Source organism: Hemitrygon akajei, chromosome 2, assembly GCF_048418815.1.
Source record: "Hemitrygon akajei chromosome 2, sHemAka1.3, whole genome shotgun sequence".
In the NCBI taxonomy this organism is placed as follows: domain Eukaryota; kingdom Metazoa; phylum Chordata; class Chondrichthyes; order Myliobatiformes; family Dasyatidae; genus Hemitrygon; species Hemitrygon akajei.
Genome location: NC_133125.1, coordinates 20548831 through 20568070, shown reverse-complemented (window position 1 = coordinate 20568070; position 19240 = coordinate 20548831). Strand labels below are relative to the sequence as shown.

The following is a 19240-nucleotide window of genomic DNA, read 5'->3' as shown; positions in this document are numbered from 1 at the left end:
GTGCTTTCCACTGCCACTTTGCTTTTGCAGGAGCCTGACAGAATTTTCTTGTAAATTTGGCAAATACTCTCTGGAGTTTAGAAGAATGCGAACAGATTTTAATGAAAAAAAAATGCCCAAAATTTTAGGGAATCCAAAATGAGTAGGCATCATCTTAAGCTAAGGAGGTGACAATTTAGGAATGAGTTGTGGAGAATTCTTTTGTTCATGGAGATGGTTGTAAATCTATGGAATTCTCTACCTTTAGAGCAGGTGTTCCCAACCTTTTTTATGCCATGGACCAATATCATTAAGCAAGGAGTCTGTTGGTCCCACATTGGGAACCCCTGCTTTAGAGGATTGTGGTTTGTTGGTTGTTGAGATCATTCAGAACTGAGGTTGATGGATTTACAGGCATTAAGGGAATCTGATGTCAAGGAAGGTGGATTTGACATGCAGAAACAAATGACAGAGCAACCTTGATGAGCGATAAAACTACTACTTCCCTTTCTTGTATTATTACAATCTGTACGATTACGTTGACTGACAGGTGTAAACTCGAGATTCGGATGAGTAGGCCATCATTCTGTATTGTCCACTGCTGCCTCCTTTCAAGTTGCAACAAGAGTATTTATTGCCTGTGGATTCTAGTGAGGGAATATAACATGCTACTAAAGCAACTCAGGTGGATAGATCATGTCTCCGGATGCCTAGCTCATGTCTCCCCAAACAGATCTTTCACTCCCAGTTGAAGGAAGGTCAGTGAGCCCCTGGTGGGCAAAGGAAACGCTTCAAAGATAACATCAAAGTCAGCCTGAAGGAATTTGACGTGACTTCTAAGAACTGGGAAGACTTTGCATTCACAAGATGCACCTGGAGGAAATCCGCTCAGTAGGGAGCAGCGTCACATGACAGTGACCTCCGCCATGCCGCGGAGAACTAGTGGCAGCTGCGTAAGGGGGAGACTGAGCAAGCAAAAGACCCGACCACTAACCACAGCAACCACTTACTCTTACCGACAGCGCAGATCCTGGAGCAGTCTCTGCAGCCACCGATAGACTATGCCTCGGAGAACATCATACTCAACTTGAGTGATCGCGGTGCCACTACTATTGCAGCAGAGTAAAACTGCCATTCTGGACACTGCCTCTTTCACACTAGCCACAATGCACAGTGGAAATTCTCACCGACTAAATCGAGTTTAAAGCTGCCAGTGTGTGGCTTGTATTATCCTGTCAGATGGCCAGTTGCTCGTGTTAAATAAAACCACAGCTTGTATATGTAATGGGGAAATTTAGAGTGGGTTAGGGGTTATTGACTTCTCATGTGCCAAGGAATTTGGGATGGCAGTGGGCATAAATGCCAGCTTTTGTGAGCGGTTGTGTTTTCAACTCTGGTAGTTCTCGTAATTGTTGTTGCTCTCCTCGTTGTTTAAGTCTAGGGATGGTAATAACAGCCTCTATGTAATTACACCTGTAATATGTGCCTCGTTGGAAACATGCCAGCTTTAACTGTGTTTCTGACAAAACCCAAACATCTGGCGTTGTGCGCAACAGTCAGCGCGACCCTTTTGCAGTTTGGGGCGTCAGAGTTCAAAAGTTAAATTATGACGCAGTCGATAAGGAGTTTGTTCATTCTCCCCATGGCCACGTGGGTTTCCTCCAGCTGCTCCAGTTTCCTCCCACAGTCCAAAGAGGTACCAGTTAGTGGGTAAATTGATCATTAAATTGTCCTAGGGTAGGGTTAAATAAGTGGATTGCTGGGTAGCACGGTTCGCTAGTCTGGAAGGCCTGTTCTGTGCTGCGTCTCTATATAAGTAAACAAATAAATAAAGCTTTCACTCTCTCTCTCGAGACTCGTTCTGGAAGCTCAACAAGGTGTGGAAATGCTCACATAGTTTCCAAGTGAGAGGCAGGTAACCACCTGCTTTATATAATAATATTGTCATCAAAAAGACTTTGAACTGGTAACTGCAAGTTATGAACTTCACAGGTATTGTTTCTGCTCATTTTTCTTGGCTAATGGGGCCCCGAGCGACTTTCAGAATTAAATTTATATTGCTAAATAAATGCAGCTTTGAATCAAGCTCATGAATTTCACCGACTCCGGAACTGTTTCGCACCTTCTTGTAAAAGGGCTGTTGTGGTTGTGAGATTATAATTGACCAGTCAGTGATAAATATGGAACAAATGCTGAGTTCGTGTCTGGCATCGTTAAGCTTTCTAGTAAGAAAGGGAACATGAGATCGTCGTAGTGTTCAGGGTAAAGCTTTCATCAGTTGTTATCTTTCAGGGTTATACTCTGTATTGACAGGTTGAGTTCTTTCCTGTATAAGGTCTGATCTCTCCACTGAGCAAATTAACAGGGAACAGAGCCCAACAAAGGCTGATTGATCCATTATCACATCAGGGGCATTCTTTTAAACACAGCACACTGTGGCATCATACAAATAGCTAGTGTCTACTTTAGGGACTCTTGGGCACCAACCCTTTTGTGGATATTTTTTTAATTCATGCTCTTCGAAAGTATAAGAATCTTAGTTAATTCCAAGTCTTGACTTGTCAAAAGCTAAATGATCTCACTGTATCTTATTAATAGTATTTATAGCTTGGCCAGTTCTGCTTTTTCCATGTGTAGCCGTCCCATTGCTGCACCATCTCCCCCCTTTATTTGTTTAGAGAAGCAGAGCAGTAACAAACCCAATGAGCCTAGTTACACCCATGTGGCCAATTAACCCATTAGCCTGTAGGTCCTTGGAATGCAGGAGGAAACCCGAGCACCCCGACTCACACAGTGATGGGGAAAACGTAGAAACTCCTTACAGACAGTGGCTGAATTGAAACTGGGTCACGCGGCCTTTAACTTAATAACTCTGATTTTCTGATACATTTTTATACATCATTTCTCATTTCTGATCCCTCACTCTTTATTTTACAGCCTGGATATTCTGCTCTGTTGCTATCTTTCTTCTTAGTAAGACTTCTGGAGGTTTTTCACTGCTTACAAATGAATGACTAGTTTAAAGCTAACAGGAAAAACCTTCAGGTTATAAAGCACTGATCTTATTGCATAGATCCAGACTTGCAAAATTCACGTGAAAACTGCTGTGTGCATATCTATTTTCTGTTGGAAGAAGATATACTCAGAGGCCACTTTATTAGGTATACCTGCACACCAGGTCATTAAGCAAATATCAAATCAGCCAATCGTTTGGCAGCAGCAATTCAATGCATAAAAAACTTGGAGACGTGATTAAGAGGTTCATTTGTTGTTCAGACACAACATCGGAATGGGGAAGAAATGTGATCCAAGTGACTTTGACTGTGGAATGATAGTTGGTGCTAGACAGGGTGGATTGAGTATCCCAGAAATTGCTGATCTCCTGCGATTTTTTCTGCACAACCGTCTCCTGAGCTTGCAGAGAATGGCATGAGAAACAGTAACCATCCAATGAGTGACACTTCTGTGGGTGAAAACGCCTTGTTAATGAGAGAGATCAGAGGAGAATGGCCAGACTGATTCGAGGTAACAGGACAGTGACAGTAACTCGAATAACTATGCAACAGTAGTGTGCAGAAGAGCATCATTGAACATACAACACATCAAAGCTTGAAGTAGATGGGCTTCAGCAGCAGAAAACCATGAACATACATTTAGTGGCCACTGTAATTGGTACAGCATGTACTTAATGAAGCAGCCACTGAGTATATCTTACTAATTTTCTTTTGAAGTTGATCTAATGGATTAGGAAACAGCTAATAAGCCTTTTAATTGGCAACGCTGGACAGAAAGTGCTGGAAACAAACACAGTTTGGGCTGAATGCACTAGAGTGGAGAAGCCAGACTTACATTTGAGGCCACTGATACTGAGTGTTTCAGCACTTGCTGTTTTTATTTCAGATTTCCAGCACTGTTTGATTCTTGCTTTAGCTGCCAGTGGGGTAGGATGTCTGCCCGGATGTTCACCTGCTGCTCCCCAGTGCCTGTGGCTAATGTGCATGTTGATCAGGAAGCCTGAGCAATCGTTGCTGAACTCCTGTCTGAGCTTGCCGAGATGACCCACACTGTTCCCCTCACTGGGAATCAGTGTACATAAACTGGCCCCTGTCCGTGCTGGCAGCATAATCCCTCTGTCTGTAGCTGATTGATATTTTTCAGCTGTAACAGTTTGGGATATGATGTGATTTAGTATCCACTATCTGCTCTAACAAAGAAAGATTCAGCTGAGTTGTTTTGATGGACTTTACATGTTCATCACCCTGAAGGGAGCCAAAGTATTAAAAAAAATACATCTAGGGACAGTTTCTGATTTCATGTCATTATTTGCCTAAAATATCCCTGCTTGGTTGGCTGGTATTTTAGGTAACTAATATTGAGCCATAGAACAATCCAGCCGGGATACAGGCCGTTCGGCCCAAACAATCCATACTGACCGTGGTGCCCGCTCAGCTAGTCCCAGTTTCCTGCATTCAGCCAATCTCCCTCCAATCCTCACATCCCTCCTCAATGATGCACACATATCTGAAAGAGTGGTGCATATAAAACTGAAATTCTTCTCTACAAAACATCTCCAGGTTCCTCTTAAATGGACTGTTATGCCTGCCTCAACCTTTCTCTGGTAGACCGTTCCATCTACTCTCCACACTTCGTGTTGTCCCTGCGATCCATTTTAAACGGTCGTCTCTCATCTCATCATTCATCATACAAGTCCTGCGTTGGTTTGACTTTCCAAAACACATCATTTTATGTCATCTGCAACCTCACTGATCAGGCCTGGTGCATTTGCGTCCAACTCGGCAACACACCGTGCCATGAGTGTCCAACATTTACGGAGTTCATTCACCCACCCCACCCCCACTTCCCCATCTAACTTCCACTCCAACTGACCACACAGGTTGCCAAGGAGTGGGTATGGTTGGTCTTCCTCGGCAAGAAGCCCCCTGCCAGTCAACCATCTCATTGTGCTAGAAATACGGACGGAGCTTCTGTGCTGAATGGTGGGGGTGGGGTGCTACCCAACAGAGTCCAAGCCGGGAGATCATATCACCAAGCAGAAGGACAAGAGAAGGTTGTTGCTCACATGTGGGCAGTTGGAAGTTGCTTGGCATGGCAATTGGCTGGTTATAATGTGTGCTTTGATTCCTGTGAGGAGTTAGTACACTCTCCCCGTCACCCTGCGGATTTCCTCCAGAAGCTCCAGGCTGCTCCCACGTTCCAGTCATGTACAGTTAGGGTTAGTGAGTTGTCAGAATGCTACATTGGAGCCAGGAAGCAGGGCAACACTTGCGGTCTACCCTCGGCATAATCCTGGCTGATTTGATTTGACGAAAATGACGTGTTTCACTGTACATGTGACAAATGTAGATAATCTTTATCACCTCGCTTCAAGTGCCAGTTGTTGGTCCTGTTATTGCTGCTTGAGAGGGTAAGCAGTGAGTGACAGATGCTGAGAATATCAGGCCTTGCCTAACCTGTTCGTGCTCCATCTTATTGGATTTCCTGTGGACAATTAAACAGTCCGTTAGATTTAAACAACACCTCTTGTTGCACAGGGTTAGCAGAACCCACAGGAAAGTGGTCATTTCCTGCCAGTAAACACTAATCTCAAATACTCTGCCCTATTAGCAAGTTGTGGCATTTTCATTTAGTAGTAGAGACTGCAGCCCGTTGGTTGATTTATGATAATTGTCACATGTACCGAGATAAAGTAAAAAGCTTGTCTTACATACTTGATTGTGTAATGTGGTGGGAGCTTTTGCTCATGCTGTTATGTTCAGCGAAAAAAAACAATTGCTACATACTGTATTTTGAAATCTTTAGAAGGGGGAGGAATCAAAGCTTTAAGAATGTATTTCACCGCAGAACGTGATGTTTCAACTTTGTATCATCAAGATAATCAAATCTGTGGTTTAGAACTCAAAGCATTCCAAGTTATCTTTTCCAAAGCCTCAAATGCCACAGTTTGTAACTCCTGACATTGAACCGATTATCATTATGAAGCAATCCCACTCAGTGAATGCGCTGTCTTTACCCAGTTTGCTGTAAAATCTCACTCTCAATGTTTTCTAAATCTGAACAACTCACTTCCATGTCAGCTACAATTACTGCTCTTAGAAGTGTTCTGACCTGCAGTAAATTAAAGAGGGAAAATAGATGTTTGATTTACTTATGTACAAAATCTTAAAGTGGTTTCTTTTCACATTCCACAGCTTCGGCTATCCCAGATAATGGAAAGAAGACGTGTTTAAAATTGAAAGTCCTTGTGCGACAATCAAGTAAGTGTCTTACGCGGGTTTGCAGGGGTGGCTTTAGTGCATGTGAGAAGCACTGGTAAAATTTTCATACTGTGCATATCCTATGTGGTATCTGTTCTGTACATAACATTTTCTGTGTTTTTTTCCATCATTTTGTTTTCTTACATTTCTTCACTCAGCTTTGATGATAGTTGCTAACTTGTTGTTTCTGAAAGTTTACCACGACTGAACCAAATGGACGGGTTCAGCAAGACACAACGTGGAATGATTTTTTTTTTTAAAAAAAAGAGAAAGAAAAAAAAATCAGGGAAATTAAAAAAAATGTCACACTAACATATTTGGCTATTATTTCTATTTTTGTTATAGACAGCTGTTCGAAAACTGTAGGTGTACATGAAAGTGTTTTCGATCCTAACGACAGAGTAGACAGTTCATTAGAACCAGCAGGTTAGTATGCTTAGAGAATCTTTTAACCAGTCCGTCTGTCCCCCCCCCCCCACCCCAACCCTTTTTCTTAAATGTCCCTCCTTCACAGTTTGCATGCCCTGCATGGGTTCAGTGTTGAAAGCTTGTTCCCCTCCCTCTCCTCTTTTTTTTTGATGACTTTCTTCTCTCTATATTGCAAAAAGACAATGCAATAACTCCTGCATGTTGTGCCAGATTGCTATTCTGTGCAGTGCTGGATATTCTCCTCGATACAAATAAATTGAAGTGGGATATCCAGCAGATAGAATACTTCTGGTTTTTTTTTAAACTGTTATATTGCATTTGCTTCACGGAAAAAAGAAGCTAATACAAAAATTGTTCTAATAAGGAAATTGATCTGTTTAGCATAAATAAAAACGGACTAACAACCTATGAAAACGAAGCATGAGACTAACTTTTTAAAATTGGGGTGTGGGGTGGGGAGGTTGTTCCAAAATTGAATGGGATTCCAGTTTTGATGCACTCGAAGAATAATATATCCTGAAAATATTGTCACATTGTGACATCTGGCCCCCTCAGTTTGGTAGAACCCAGGCTTCTATCGGCCAGCGTCACTGCCTTGAGCAGAAATAAATCTGTCTGCAGCATATTTATGTGTCTTTGTATTTTTAATGTTGTCCTTTTCATTAAAGTCTGCCACCAGCATTTATGTCTCTGAGTATATTTGGTTGTGTTTGCTGTCTGCTACTGTCGATGTTTTAGTGCACCTGACATGAAGAAATGTGTCAGCCTCATTATTCTGAGTGGCACAGTGGATCTGAGTCACCTGTCACTTCAGGAATCAGGTTTTAGATTCGGCCTAGATTGACGGGATCATATTCCGCACTGCGCTCTCTGAGAAAGATGTTATATTGATGTGGGATTGTTTAAGACTGGAGTGCTCTGAAGCTCAGTGCAGCCAATGAACCATGTTTTGATGCATTATCTCTATTGTAGGATTGTATTAAATTTATGGCCCATAAGGCGGCCTTTCGGCCCCCTGTACCTATATCAGTACCGTAGAAGATAGGACTTGAGAGTTAGTGCGCGGCTGGATCACACTGATATCAAGGAGACAAATAACATAACTAGGTTATCTTTTTTGTGTGTTTATTTATATATAAAAAAAACCTAGATACCAAGAATCATTGTATAATTCTGTTTGAATCACTCAAAGTTCAAAGTACATTTACAACCTTGAGATCCGTCTCCTTACAGGCAGCCGCAGAACAAAGAGACTCAAAGGAACCCATTTTTAAAAATGGCCATCAAGCACCCAGTGTGCCGAGAGAGAGGGGAAAAAATGTGCAAACGATAAAAGCACGTAAATGGCATCCAGAACATTCCTCAGTATCATTTACGTTGAATCATATTAGATCAGCTGTAGGGCATAGAACATATTGAACGTTGCACAGTATAACATGTTACGGGCACTTAGGTCCATGATGTTGCGATGCCCTTTAAACCTACTCTAAGGTCAATCTGTCCCGTCTCTCCCATATAACCCTCCATTTTCTTCCATCCATATGCCTATCTAAGAGTTTCTTAAATGTCCGTTATGTACCTGCCTCTACTACCACGCCTGGCAGGGTGATCCATACACCTACTCACTGTGTAAAAGCCTCTGACATCCCCCTTGCTTTCTTCCAATCACCTTAAAATTATGAGCAACACACACAAAATGCTGGAGTAACTCAGCGTCAATGGAAATGAATAGATTGCTGACGTTTCAGGCTGAGGCTCTTCTTCAGGACTTAAAAATCATGCCCCCTTGTATTAGCCATCGCAAATGAAAGATAACATTTTAGTGCAACAGTCACTGAGTGCTCCACTGTCGAGTCATGCAGAGTATTTTCTGTTCATTCTCCTGTAAATGAGTCTTGGGCACATAGCCTTATGACTTGGAGATAAACTCATGATGACAGCATCCAAGCTCCATCTTCTATATTTGTAACATTAGGCCCTGAGTAAAAGGGGCCAAAACATCAGTTATCTGTTTGTCTTTTGACTGGCGGAGTTCCTCCAGCATGTTTTTAACTCCAGATTCCAGCATCTTCAGTCGTGTGTATCCTGAGTAACGGATTGTTGGATAGTTTGACTTGAGCATCTGTTCAGAAGTGAATACAAGCCTATCAACAAGTAACCAGACACCGCACTTTAACATTCCTTGGTAGAACTCACCAGAGCCTTTCAGTACTGTTGGATCCTGATAATCGTGTGATCCAGAAATACTTCAGCAGTCAAGAATGAGGCATAAAGCCTGGTAATGGCCATTTATTGAGTGTAATAAGATTGAAGGCTGGAACAAAGGAAAAGATAAAGGAAAGCAGTTGTGGTTGTCTTAATGCTACAAAGTAATGCAAACTAGAATGTTAACGAGACATTCCCGTGATAATAATATTCTCTGAAATAGACAGATTCAGTAGTGTGACATCTGCTGCAGAGAAACCAAGAAGTTTCTCAAAAAATACAGAATCAGCTGAACTACAGTTACTGAAATTTTTTTTGAATAATGATATTTATATACATTACTGGACAAAAGTCTTATTTATTGAGATACAGTGCAGAATTAGCCACCTCCCGATCTAATCCTAGCCTAATCACTGGATAATTTAGAATGACCAATTATCCTACCAACCAGTACGTCTTTGGACTGTGAGAGGAAACCTGTGCGCCGGATGAAGCCCACACAGTCACAGGGAGAACGTACAAACTCCTGACCGGCAGGGGCAGGAATTGAACCCTTGGCTGTTGGTACTGTAAAACGTTGTGATAACCACCACATTACCGTGCCACCCCATGGTACGGTTTTGTATATAAGTCTCAGGCACATATATATCATTAGGGTGCCTAAGACTTTTGTGGAATATTGTATATTATGTCTTCCCAGTTACCAAATAACACTTAATACTGTCGAGCTAATACAAAGCTCAGTACTCTTACTTCTGTTTCCCAACCACCTTCCTGTATTAAACAATATACAGAAAAAAGTTGAATTTCCCCATGGGGATGAATAAAGTATCTATCTATCTATCTATCTATCTATCTATCTATCTATCTGTGCAAAAGTCTTAGGCACCCTAGCTATATACGTTTGCCTAAGACTTTTGCACAGGACTGTAGTTCACATCACATGGAAACAGCTAACCTGGACACAAGATGCACTGTATTTTTCAGCAGTTCCCACAGAGCTGAAATAAGTCCACTTTAATTAAAACAATTTGGGTGGCACAGTAGAGTAGTGGCCAGTGTAACCCTGTACACAATTCAGCGACCCGGGTTCAATTCCTGCCCCTGCCGGTAAGGAGTTTGTACATTCTCCCTGTGACCGTGTGGGTTTCGTCCGGGTGCACCGGTTTCCTCTCACAGTCCAAAGACGTACTGGTTGGTAGGTTAACTGGTCATTGTAAGTTGTCCTTTGATTAGACTATGGTTAAATTGGGGGTTGCTGGTCAGCACAGTCTGAAGGGCCCACCCCTTACTGTATCTCAATAAATAAACAGATAATAGATTGCAATGTTAAAATCTCTCTGCGCTGAAAGAGGAAAGTGGAATTTTGTGGTCAGAATATACATCAGTGAGGAATTTGGGGTTTAAATTTTATCACTAGTCCCAATGTTGAGTAGTTCTTTCAAGGTCTTTAGTTTCAAGTTAATCCTTATCAAAGTAGAGATTGCTGTTAGTATTATTACTACCCAGCTATGGCCATTTATAACCATGTAGCCAAACGTTTCGGAATGCATGCTGAAATGAGAGGTGAAAATTGGCCAGGATGCCAAGGAATTTGGGGAGAAGTGAGTAAAGACACGAACAAAGATATACGTGTTCAGTATGGTATTAATAGCAGAGTGTAGTGGGACAGAACAGTTTAGAAAGTGAAAGGAAATGAGAGGACCATAAGCAAAGGATCTACTTTTGACAGGAGATTAGAGAAACGGAGAAACAGTGAATGGCTGGAAGCTGATAACAAATGCTGGGGAATGAAGGTATTATGGGGTTGAAAGCCAGTTTTGAATATGACCCAGTGCTTAGAAAAATCAGTGTATCTTGGCTATTTAAAACCAAGGACAGGATATTTAAATATTGAATATTTGCCAAAGAACAGTTTCCACTTCTTTATCAGGTACCTCATATACCTAATAAAGGGCCACTGAGTGTACAGTCATGGTGTTCTGTCTTCAAGGTATTGTGCGCTCAGAGATGCTATTCTGCGCACCATTGTAGTAACGCATGTGCAGAATTTGAGTTGCTGTTGCCTTCCTGTCAGCTAGAACCGTTCTTTGTGAACCCTAGAGACTAGTGTGCATGAAAATCCCAGGAGATCAGTAGTTTCTGAGATACCCAAGCCACGCCGTCTGGCATCAACACGGCCATCGTCAGTTAGGTCACATTTCTTCCCCATGCTGATGTTTGCAACTAAATATCTTGACCATGTCCGCAGGTTTTTATGCGTTGAGTGGTTGCAACACGATTGGCTGATTAGATACTTGCATTAACGAGCAGGTGTACCTAATAAAGTGGCCGCTGAGTGTACCAGTGTGGCACTGTTCTTCGAGGCGGTTGAGGTTTTGAAGGTTTGAATCAGAACCAAACACTGCAACATGTTACATGCTGAAAGGATTAGATTTAAAATGTAGTCCATAGAAGTAGTAAATGTACTGAATGTACGAAGTGACAATTGAGTCCACAAATTCAGAGATTTCCACACAAAAGCTGAGCTTTAGAATATTCCATCTGTCAGTCTGTCTAAAAGATCATCCGTGATAAGGTAATCCTGTGGATTAACTGTGATTATTAGCACTATTCTGAAAAAAAAATTCCTGTTAGCTAAATCACAAAAATATTATTAAAAGCATTCAAATAATTTTGAAAATAATTTGCTAATATGTAGAAATGTCAACCAGAGTTTTAGCAGTGGCACTTCCTAGATAAGGCAGGATTTAAAGTGAATAGAGACTTTCACAGACTCGTATCATTTTTTTATTGTTTAAGTGGATTGCACAGGCTGGTAACTTTGGCAAAGACTCCATTTGCCAAAGGAGGAAAATTCAGATAACTGAGGATAAGCAAATATGGAAGTCATTTCTCCTCTTCCTGGAGCCATTATCTTTATAAGTTTGAGACAATAACAGAAAACACATCCTATCCTACATTTGTGGTTCCTGCTTTCAGAGACAGCAACTAAGATAGATTTTAGAAGAACTTACAGCTGGTGATACAGATTTTGTCTTCTGTGCAACAAATGGATCATATTTATATTAGTTTTTCATTTACAAATCAAGTTTAGGTGAAGAAATATACTTGGTGTGCCACTCGGCTGTTGCTAGTTTCTGTCTGGGTACAAACGAAAGTCATTGCAAACATACTGGCAGCAACTCAGATCAGAAACAAGAGAAAATCTGCAAATACTGGAAATCCAAGCAACACACACAAAATACTGGAGGAACTCAGCAGGCCAGGCAGCGTCTGTGGAAAAAGAATACAGGCGACGTCTCAGCCTGAAATGTCTACTGTACTCTTTTCTATAGATGCTGTCTGGCCTGCTGAGCTCCTGCAGCATTTTCTGCGTGTAACTCAGTCAGATGCTCTGTTGGTTTTCTCAAGCAGTTTGAATGTCTATTTTTGCAAGCACAATCATAAACACTGAATTCAACTGAATTACTTGAATTCATTAGAATGAATTTAATCTAAATACCTCCATATTGGGGATGTGACTCCATTCTGCCAGCAGCACACATGCAACAGACAATTTTAAATTAATTCTAAATAATTTGATGAGAAAGCTAACAGTGGATGTGGTGCATGAAATAATTTGTATTTTTTCAATTTGTTGAGCAAACTCTACAGAAATTAGTTAGCTCCTTGGCATTAAATTAAGTTGAAATATACTTTCACTTGAGGTAATTGAAGCTGCTTCTTGCCTCCTCCCAGGCACTGTCTTTAATTTGCATTTGTCTTTCATTAAACTCAAATGAAAGGTTTTCAAGTTTGAAATGAAACAAGAATTTTAGGTGCTTTGTAGGTGGTTTGCAAATGTGTCAAATGAAATGGGGTTGGCCAAGGAACTTAGTGGACCTGTAAATGTGTCTATAAAGTACTGGGGAGCAATCATTCATTTGGTTTTTGATGTAACATCATTGCTTTCTCTCTTTCTGTCTAAATAGATGACACTATCCATGAAGCTGAACCATCGCGAGGCGAGAATGATGCCCAAGCACCCAGGATATCCCCGCTACTTTTGGCGACTGTACTATTCCTTTTCTTGGTGCTTTCAACATTGTAGTGGTCGACAATACAAAGAACCTCTGACACAGCATGGCTGGATCAGGAAACATCGCGAGTTCTGTAACTGCACTGTTGAAGAGGGGGACATTCAGCTTAATCCAGGCATAAGATTTATTTTCTGTCCGGAGAGTAGAGAGCAATTTAAGAGGGATGATGTGTCCAAACTGATAAACCCCTGCAAAAATGCCAAATTATATTTTGAGACTAATGATTCTTATTTTCCTGTGCATTTCTTCTTTCAAAGTACCCTTAGGTGGTTTGGCTCTTGTCATCCAAGTGCAGATGAGAAACAGTAGCGGCAGATGCAGTAACTGAAGAATAAGAATATTGAACTGAAACCCAAGGGGGTTCTAATCCTCCATGCAATATTTATACCTTATCACTCAATACTGTAAGATGATCACGCAAGGCATCGAATCACCGTGTCAGAACTTTAGGGGAGATTTTACAAATAGATATAACCCTATCCCTCTTGGGACTTATAATTGAACGTGTCTGAAGAGAGAGAGTTCCTGTGCTTATGCAGTAGCTAATACGGTCTGTAATATTTTGTATTTTCCACTCACATTCTGTTTCATGTGCTCTTTAGCAGGGCTTTGCATTTTTTGTAGGAAATGCTCCTACCTTAGTCTTTTTTTAAAAAAAAATTGGGAATCACCACAGCACTGAAGAGTGGTGCATGTTGCAATAGGCTACAAGCATTATGATGAACTTCTTGAGAAACACAAACGTAAATGGTAGATTAGAAACGCTGGTTTCATTTGTAATATGGATAGTTTTCATGTGAATAAGGATAGGCATTGTGAATAACATAACAGTTGCAATTTATTTTGACATCCTATTCTACAAAGTGAAAAGCTAATGAACTGATTATGTAAAATACTGCATCATGTTTATTTCCTGTAAAACTGGATTGCAATCCAACTCTGTAATAGTGATGCAGTAATTGCATTTTCCTTTCCTGTGCACCGTAAGCTACCATTTAATGTTTGACCATTTAGTTTCTGATTGTTTAGGCAAATCAGTGCCTACATCAATTGATGGCAAGACTCAATATGAAACTATTACTATTACACACTTGGAGGATTCTAACATAAACTGGACACCCCTGATGTTATGGAGGACATTCGAGACCAACAACTTTTTGCTTGTTTGTTTTTAGTTGCCTTTTTTAAAAGCAGGGAAATAAGGATCAGTCTGTTCAGTGGATACTGTGTATCCTGTAATAGTCTATAACATTAGTGTTAGCTTAGTACATTGATTTGTACCTTTTACTGGAGGGCAAAAAAAGAAAAAAATACATTGTTTAAATTCTGTATTATTAGCAACCTATGTTGTAAATAGTGTTTGATAAAGTATTAATTCCAATTCTTACATCTTTTATAATTGAATACAATAGAACTTCTGGATTTGATTGAGCAGTTTAAGCAAACAGATCTATTGTTGGAATGGAAGATGTGATTCAACAGTCCTCACAGGGGCTTACAACGATTGTGGAAATGCTGCGAACAGCTGGAAGCACACATCTGGGCGCAGCCTGCAAAAAAAAAAATTGCTTATTCTCGATGAACAGAGGGGAGCAAAAAAAAAACTGTGACTTGACATTCAGAATATTGGTCCTAAATGTTTCTGAGGTGATGTGGATTTCTGATGGCGAAGCCCTGTGTGAAGAGGCACGTTGGTTCTGTTGATTGGTGTTCCCGATTTTTTTTGTTTCTTCCTGCCCCAGAGATGAAGCGAATATTTTTGTGGAAAGATCTTGCCAGCATCATTGTGGCATGCTCATGGACTCCAGTAAGAAAAATAAACCCCGAAAAATTGTCCGGTATAGTTTTGTAATTTTTGTCTCCTGTTTTCGCCCTCTTTTGAGTGGAAGCAGCTCGTTCCAGGGACAGAAAGCGGGATGCGTATACCTGTCAACACCCTGATTGACCCACCTTGCAATGTGGAATAGAAATGGTTCTATAAATTTAGAAGCATAGAAATTAATCCACTCCCCTTTATTCACTCCACGTAGATCAGCTGTTCCCTGCTTTCATCCAAGCCTTCATTGAGCGGTGAATGGGTAAATCTGTTCTATTTGGCAACTCCGAGTTTTTCCCATGCATTAGCCCCCAAACTGTTCTGATGCGAGACGAATCTTCTTACAATAGCGTTGCTGCCGTTGTCTGTACAGTTTAATAAATGCTGCTGGCATGCTGAAGGTTACTCATGGAGTCTGCTAAATCTGTCTTAGATGCTTAATCTGACACTCCGTCAGAGTCACTCATTGTTTGTGCGTCTGGATATTAGAGTCCAGCCATTGTTGTCCCTTGCCTGTACTGCCCTGCTCAAGAACCGCTTGAAATGCAGATTCTCTGCACTTATTGAAGAGTGCTTTTTTGACATGCTTATAAGAGAAAGACACAAACCTATGGTCTTCTGCCATGTGGATACTCTATACATCTGTTTTGTATATACACGTGTCTGAGCAACTATACATAAATAAAACTAAAGATGTTCATCATCACAGTGTTCTGTGTCTTTGGCCATTAAAGGGCGGGAGATGTGGTTTAAAGGGCAAAATACCTCACGTTCAGAAAATTGCGTGTTTTATTGCGAAAAAATTCCTTGGGTATGTTGTACAAACTAAATCCGACTACATGCGCGCAGAAGTGAAATTTTAGGGGGGGGGGGAATAGCTTAGAAAATAAGCACTACTTTTACGGAAATGTAAAACCAGCTATACAGTTCAATTGAATCCGAGTGGTCCTGGCATTAAAAATGAACAAGGCGAGGCTCATTATCAAAATCACAGTAATTCTTTACATCTTACGGTTAACTTGGAATATGGTCAGTTCTACCACAGCGCCTTTAAAATGCTTAAGGAAAATAAGTTCGAAAAAGTGGAAAAGAAATTGAATGGCTTGATATCTGTCCGTTCCGTTCCGGCGGGATCCAGTTGGCTGGAAATCGCCTTTCTGCCACGTCTGGGTGCTGGCTCCCGTTTGGAAAGGGTTCCCAGCACAAATTTGCCTCACACTTTAGTACTGACGCTAAGTCTTGCGGAATTGGAAAAGTCGCCCTGGTGCAAGGGAGAAGATTTCGTATCTGTTGCAGTGATACCCAATTCCAGACCGCCTTTCTTGCAACATGAGGTATTGCAACAAAGATAATTTAATTTCCTTGCTCCCACTGGCAAGCCGAGATGCTCCGACTACTAAAAAAAAACACTGTACAGGGCACTCAAAGCTCCTGAAAACTTTAAACTTGGTTATTCATTCAATATTATGCTTCATCGTTATACATAAGTTACGATCATTTACAGCAAGATATTAAATTTTGATCTTAATATTACATAATAAAAACATGAGCTACTGAAATTGTTCCCTTTGCAAAATGAGATTAGGTTATAACGGCAGAGTATTAAAATGTAAAATGAATCTCGAGCGGCCGCTTTGCATCTCACATAAGACCCATGATAGTTTAGATCATTCCGCAGAGTCAGTACTTCCCCAAAATCAGCGGATAAGCCGTTTCTATTTATTAATTAAAGACTATAAATAATACTTTCACCCTTAATGAACGGTATATTTTGTTATTTTTCGAAATAGTTATTTATCACATGTACTATTATATACATAAAATAGTATGCGTGTCAAATAGCTGTTTCTAAATATAACTATATCATATGAAATATCTGATCTAGTAGTTGTTCTTTAAATACCGTAGAACTAAGGGTGGCATGGTAGCGTAGCGTTTAACGTAACGCTTTATAGTGTCAGTGACTCGGATTCAGTTCCCGCCGCTGTCTGTAAGGGGTTTGTATCCCCCGTGACTACGTGGGTTTCCTCCGGGTCGTCGGCTTCCCCCCCGCCCCACATTCCGAAGATGTACGGGTTAATAGGTCACATGGGTGATATTGGAGCGCGCGGGCTCGTTGGGCCAGAAGGGTCTGTTAACCGTGTTGGAGCTCTAAAACAAAACGACCCCCGCACTCCCCCAAACAACCTGACGTTAGCTCTGATATTCAACTTAGGAACGAAGCTCTCTCACGTAAGCCCTTCGAGACCACAGTACGAATTTATAATGTGATTGGGGCCATATAGTTTGAAAAAATAAGTTGCTTTCAATCTTGACATGCAGAGCAAGGGCGGAATGCAGACCGAAAAATGAACAGCACAGAGAAGAAGCAATCATTCTAAATCATCACTCATCATGTATCTTATTGACGGGGGAGAGGCAACATCTACGTACATTGTTAACTTTATTTAATTTTAAATGGTAAATATCCGCAGAATTTCCAGTAGTTTATGTTTTGAAGTACAAGAATCCGTTTTATTTGCATTCAGCTTTACTTCCTCAACATCTGTAAGTAAGTAAAGCGGTACAGGCCACCGTCACTACATAGAACACAATTTGGACTGGAACCTGTTCCCTTTGCATAAATTTAAATGTGCATTCAAGTTTGCACCAAATAAGACAACATATAAATAAATATTTTTACGTAACCAATGACAGCTGATGATAGTAAAGGAATTTTTTAACAAATCATGCCATTTTTAGGTTTCCCTCTAAAAGATCAGAGCAGGCACTGAAATTTTAAGGTATTTAATTACATCTCACTCGCGCGGTAATACGACTTCTTTAATATGGACAAGTTTCGCGCCAAGTCCAAAGCCACAGCGCACCCTTGTCAGAGCGCCTGGTTCATAAACTGTGTGTGTGTGTGTGTGTGTGTTCAGACTAGCAGATAAAATATATTCCTCATATTGAACAATCGGCTGACCTGTTTATTCATCCCAATAACTACCGACGGAATAAATCCGAAAGTTTGTATAAAGTGATCCTATTTAGCTACCTGCTCTACAGGTTTTCAGACGTATCGATACATAGGGCAAATACTGTACGTCAAAAGATAAAAGGGTTCGTTTACATTAATCTGTATATACATATTTAACACACACACAATGTGGGTTAAGATCAATTATTTGTGATGATTCATTTGAAGAGATGCGTCGTAGCAGGTTAAGAAGCGTGACTATGTTTGATTCAGGTGATACGGGGCATCGTTGTTATATTATTTCAATTCCGAGACATTGCGCGAATTCGCAAACCGTTTCCAACCCCCCTGAATATCATTCGCTCATAAATTCCAGTTCTCGTCGCCTATGGATGCAATGTGGAAAATCACACAGCCGCAGTGACATAATCCCAATTCATATCAAAAAAAAATCAGAGACAAAAATCAAAGATAAAATCACGCTCAGCAGAAATGAGAGACCAGTCGGAGGCGTAAAAGCAACACACTCAATTAGCCAGAATTCCTCAGCATCACTTATGGGAAAGAAAATCAGCGGAGGTAGGCAAAACAAACAGCCCAGGTTTGAAAGGCAAATCATTTGGTACACACGCCTTAGCGGGAGTTGATAACAATCTTGACAGTGCGAAAGAACCCGCTGGAGAGGAGATGTATTACAGGTCACCCAGCAGCTCTGCCAGTGTGATGCGGCAGAGCGAGAGAGACAGAGAGAACGAAGTGACTGCGGAGTGCATTCCTGCCGCCCTCAGTGGCTCAGGTCTTTTCTCCCGGGAGTCCCGACTCCCTGCTCACGCAGGTTTTGCCAAACTCCCACCGGGGGTCTCGGCGGTCAAAGACTGCGGAACGGAACAGCTCGCCGCAAGCGCCGGTGCGCTGCAGCGTCAGTTTCGGCCCACTGCACAGCAAACGATTGTTGCATCAGTTTATAACATTGTGGAGAGGAGATCACTTGAAATAAAATCAAAATCTTTTTTTTTTAAATCGTTCCCCCCCCCCCCCCCCCCCCCCCCCCAGGAGCGTCAGTGAACGTTTTGGGGTTAATCTATTTCTGTCTTTAGCAGTACAAAACCGGGCAGACCAAATACTGTATAATACCGTCCTTGCAACCATGCGAAGAATTTAGACACAGACCCCCTTTACTGAAAATAATTTAAACAACATCTACGCAAGCAGGGTCGAAGCTGAAGAACGGTCCTACTCCAGCTACCCCTCCCGCCCCGGATAGTGTTGAGGGAGGATCTGACCGCGCCGTATAGGGTGCATTTTGGGGGTGAAGATTGTTGACACTTCAATCTGCGGACAGCTTCCTAATTGATTGCCCTAAAACAGTTTAATTTGATGAATTCATCTCGGCCGTCCGGTGATAAAATATCAGATCTTCAATATTCACCTCTGACCCTCGCCCCTTCAACTAGATTTAACCTCGGCGATCAGGGTGAAACCAAAACAAACTAAA

The 19240-nt window shown here is 41.2% G+C and overlaps 1 protein-coding gene across 2 annotated transcripts in view; it reads left to right on the top strand.

Moving 5' to 3' along the window:
• Positions 1–15489, top strand: part of LOC140739687 (ephrin-A5-like) — a 197323-nt gene extending 181834 nt beyond the window's left edge. The window contains exons 3-5 of one of the 2 annotated variants that reach the window (XM_073068075.1): positions 6189–6254; positions 6600–6680; positions 12863–15489. In XM_073068075.1, coding sequence (XP_072924176.1) covers positions 6189–6254; positions 6600–6680; positions 12863–12981 — 266 coding nt within the window. In that variant the 3' untranslated portion in view covers positions 12982–15489. The remainder of the gene's footprint in view (positions 1–6188; positions 6255–6599; positions 6681–12862) is intronic. The other variant, XM_073068085.1, reaches the window with a different exon arrangement.
• The last annotated feature ends 3751 nt before the right edge of the window (positions 15490–19240 follow it).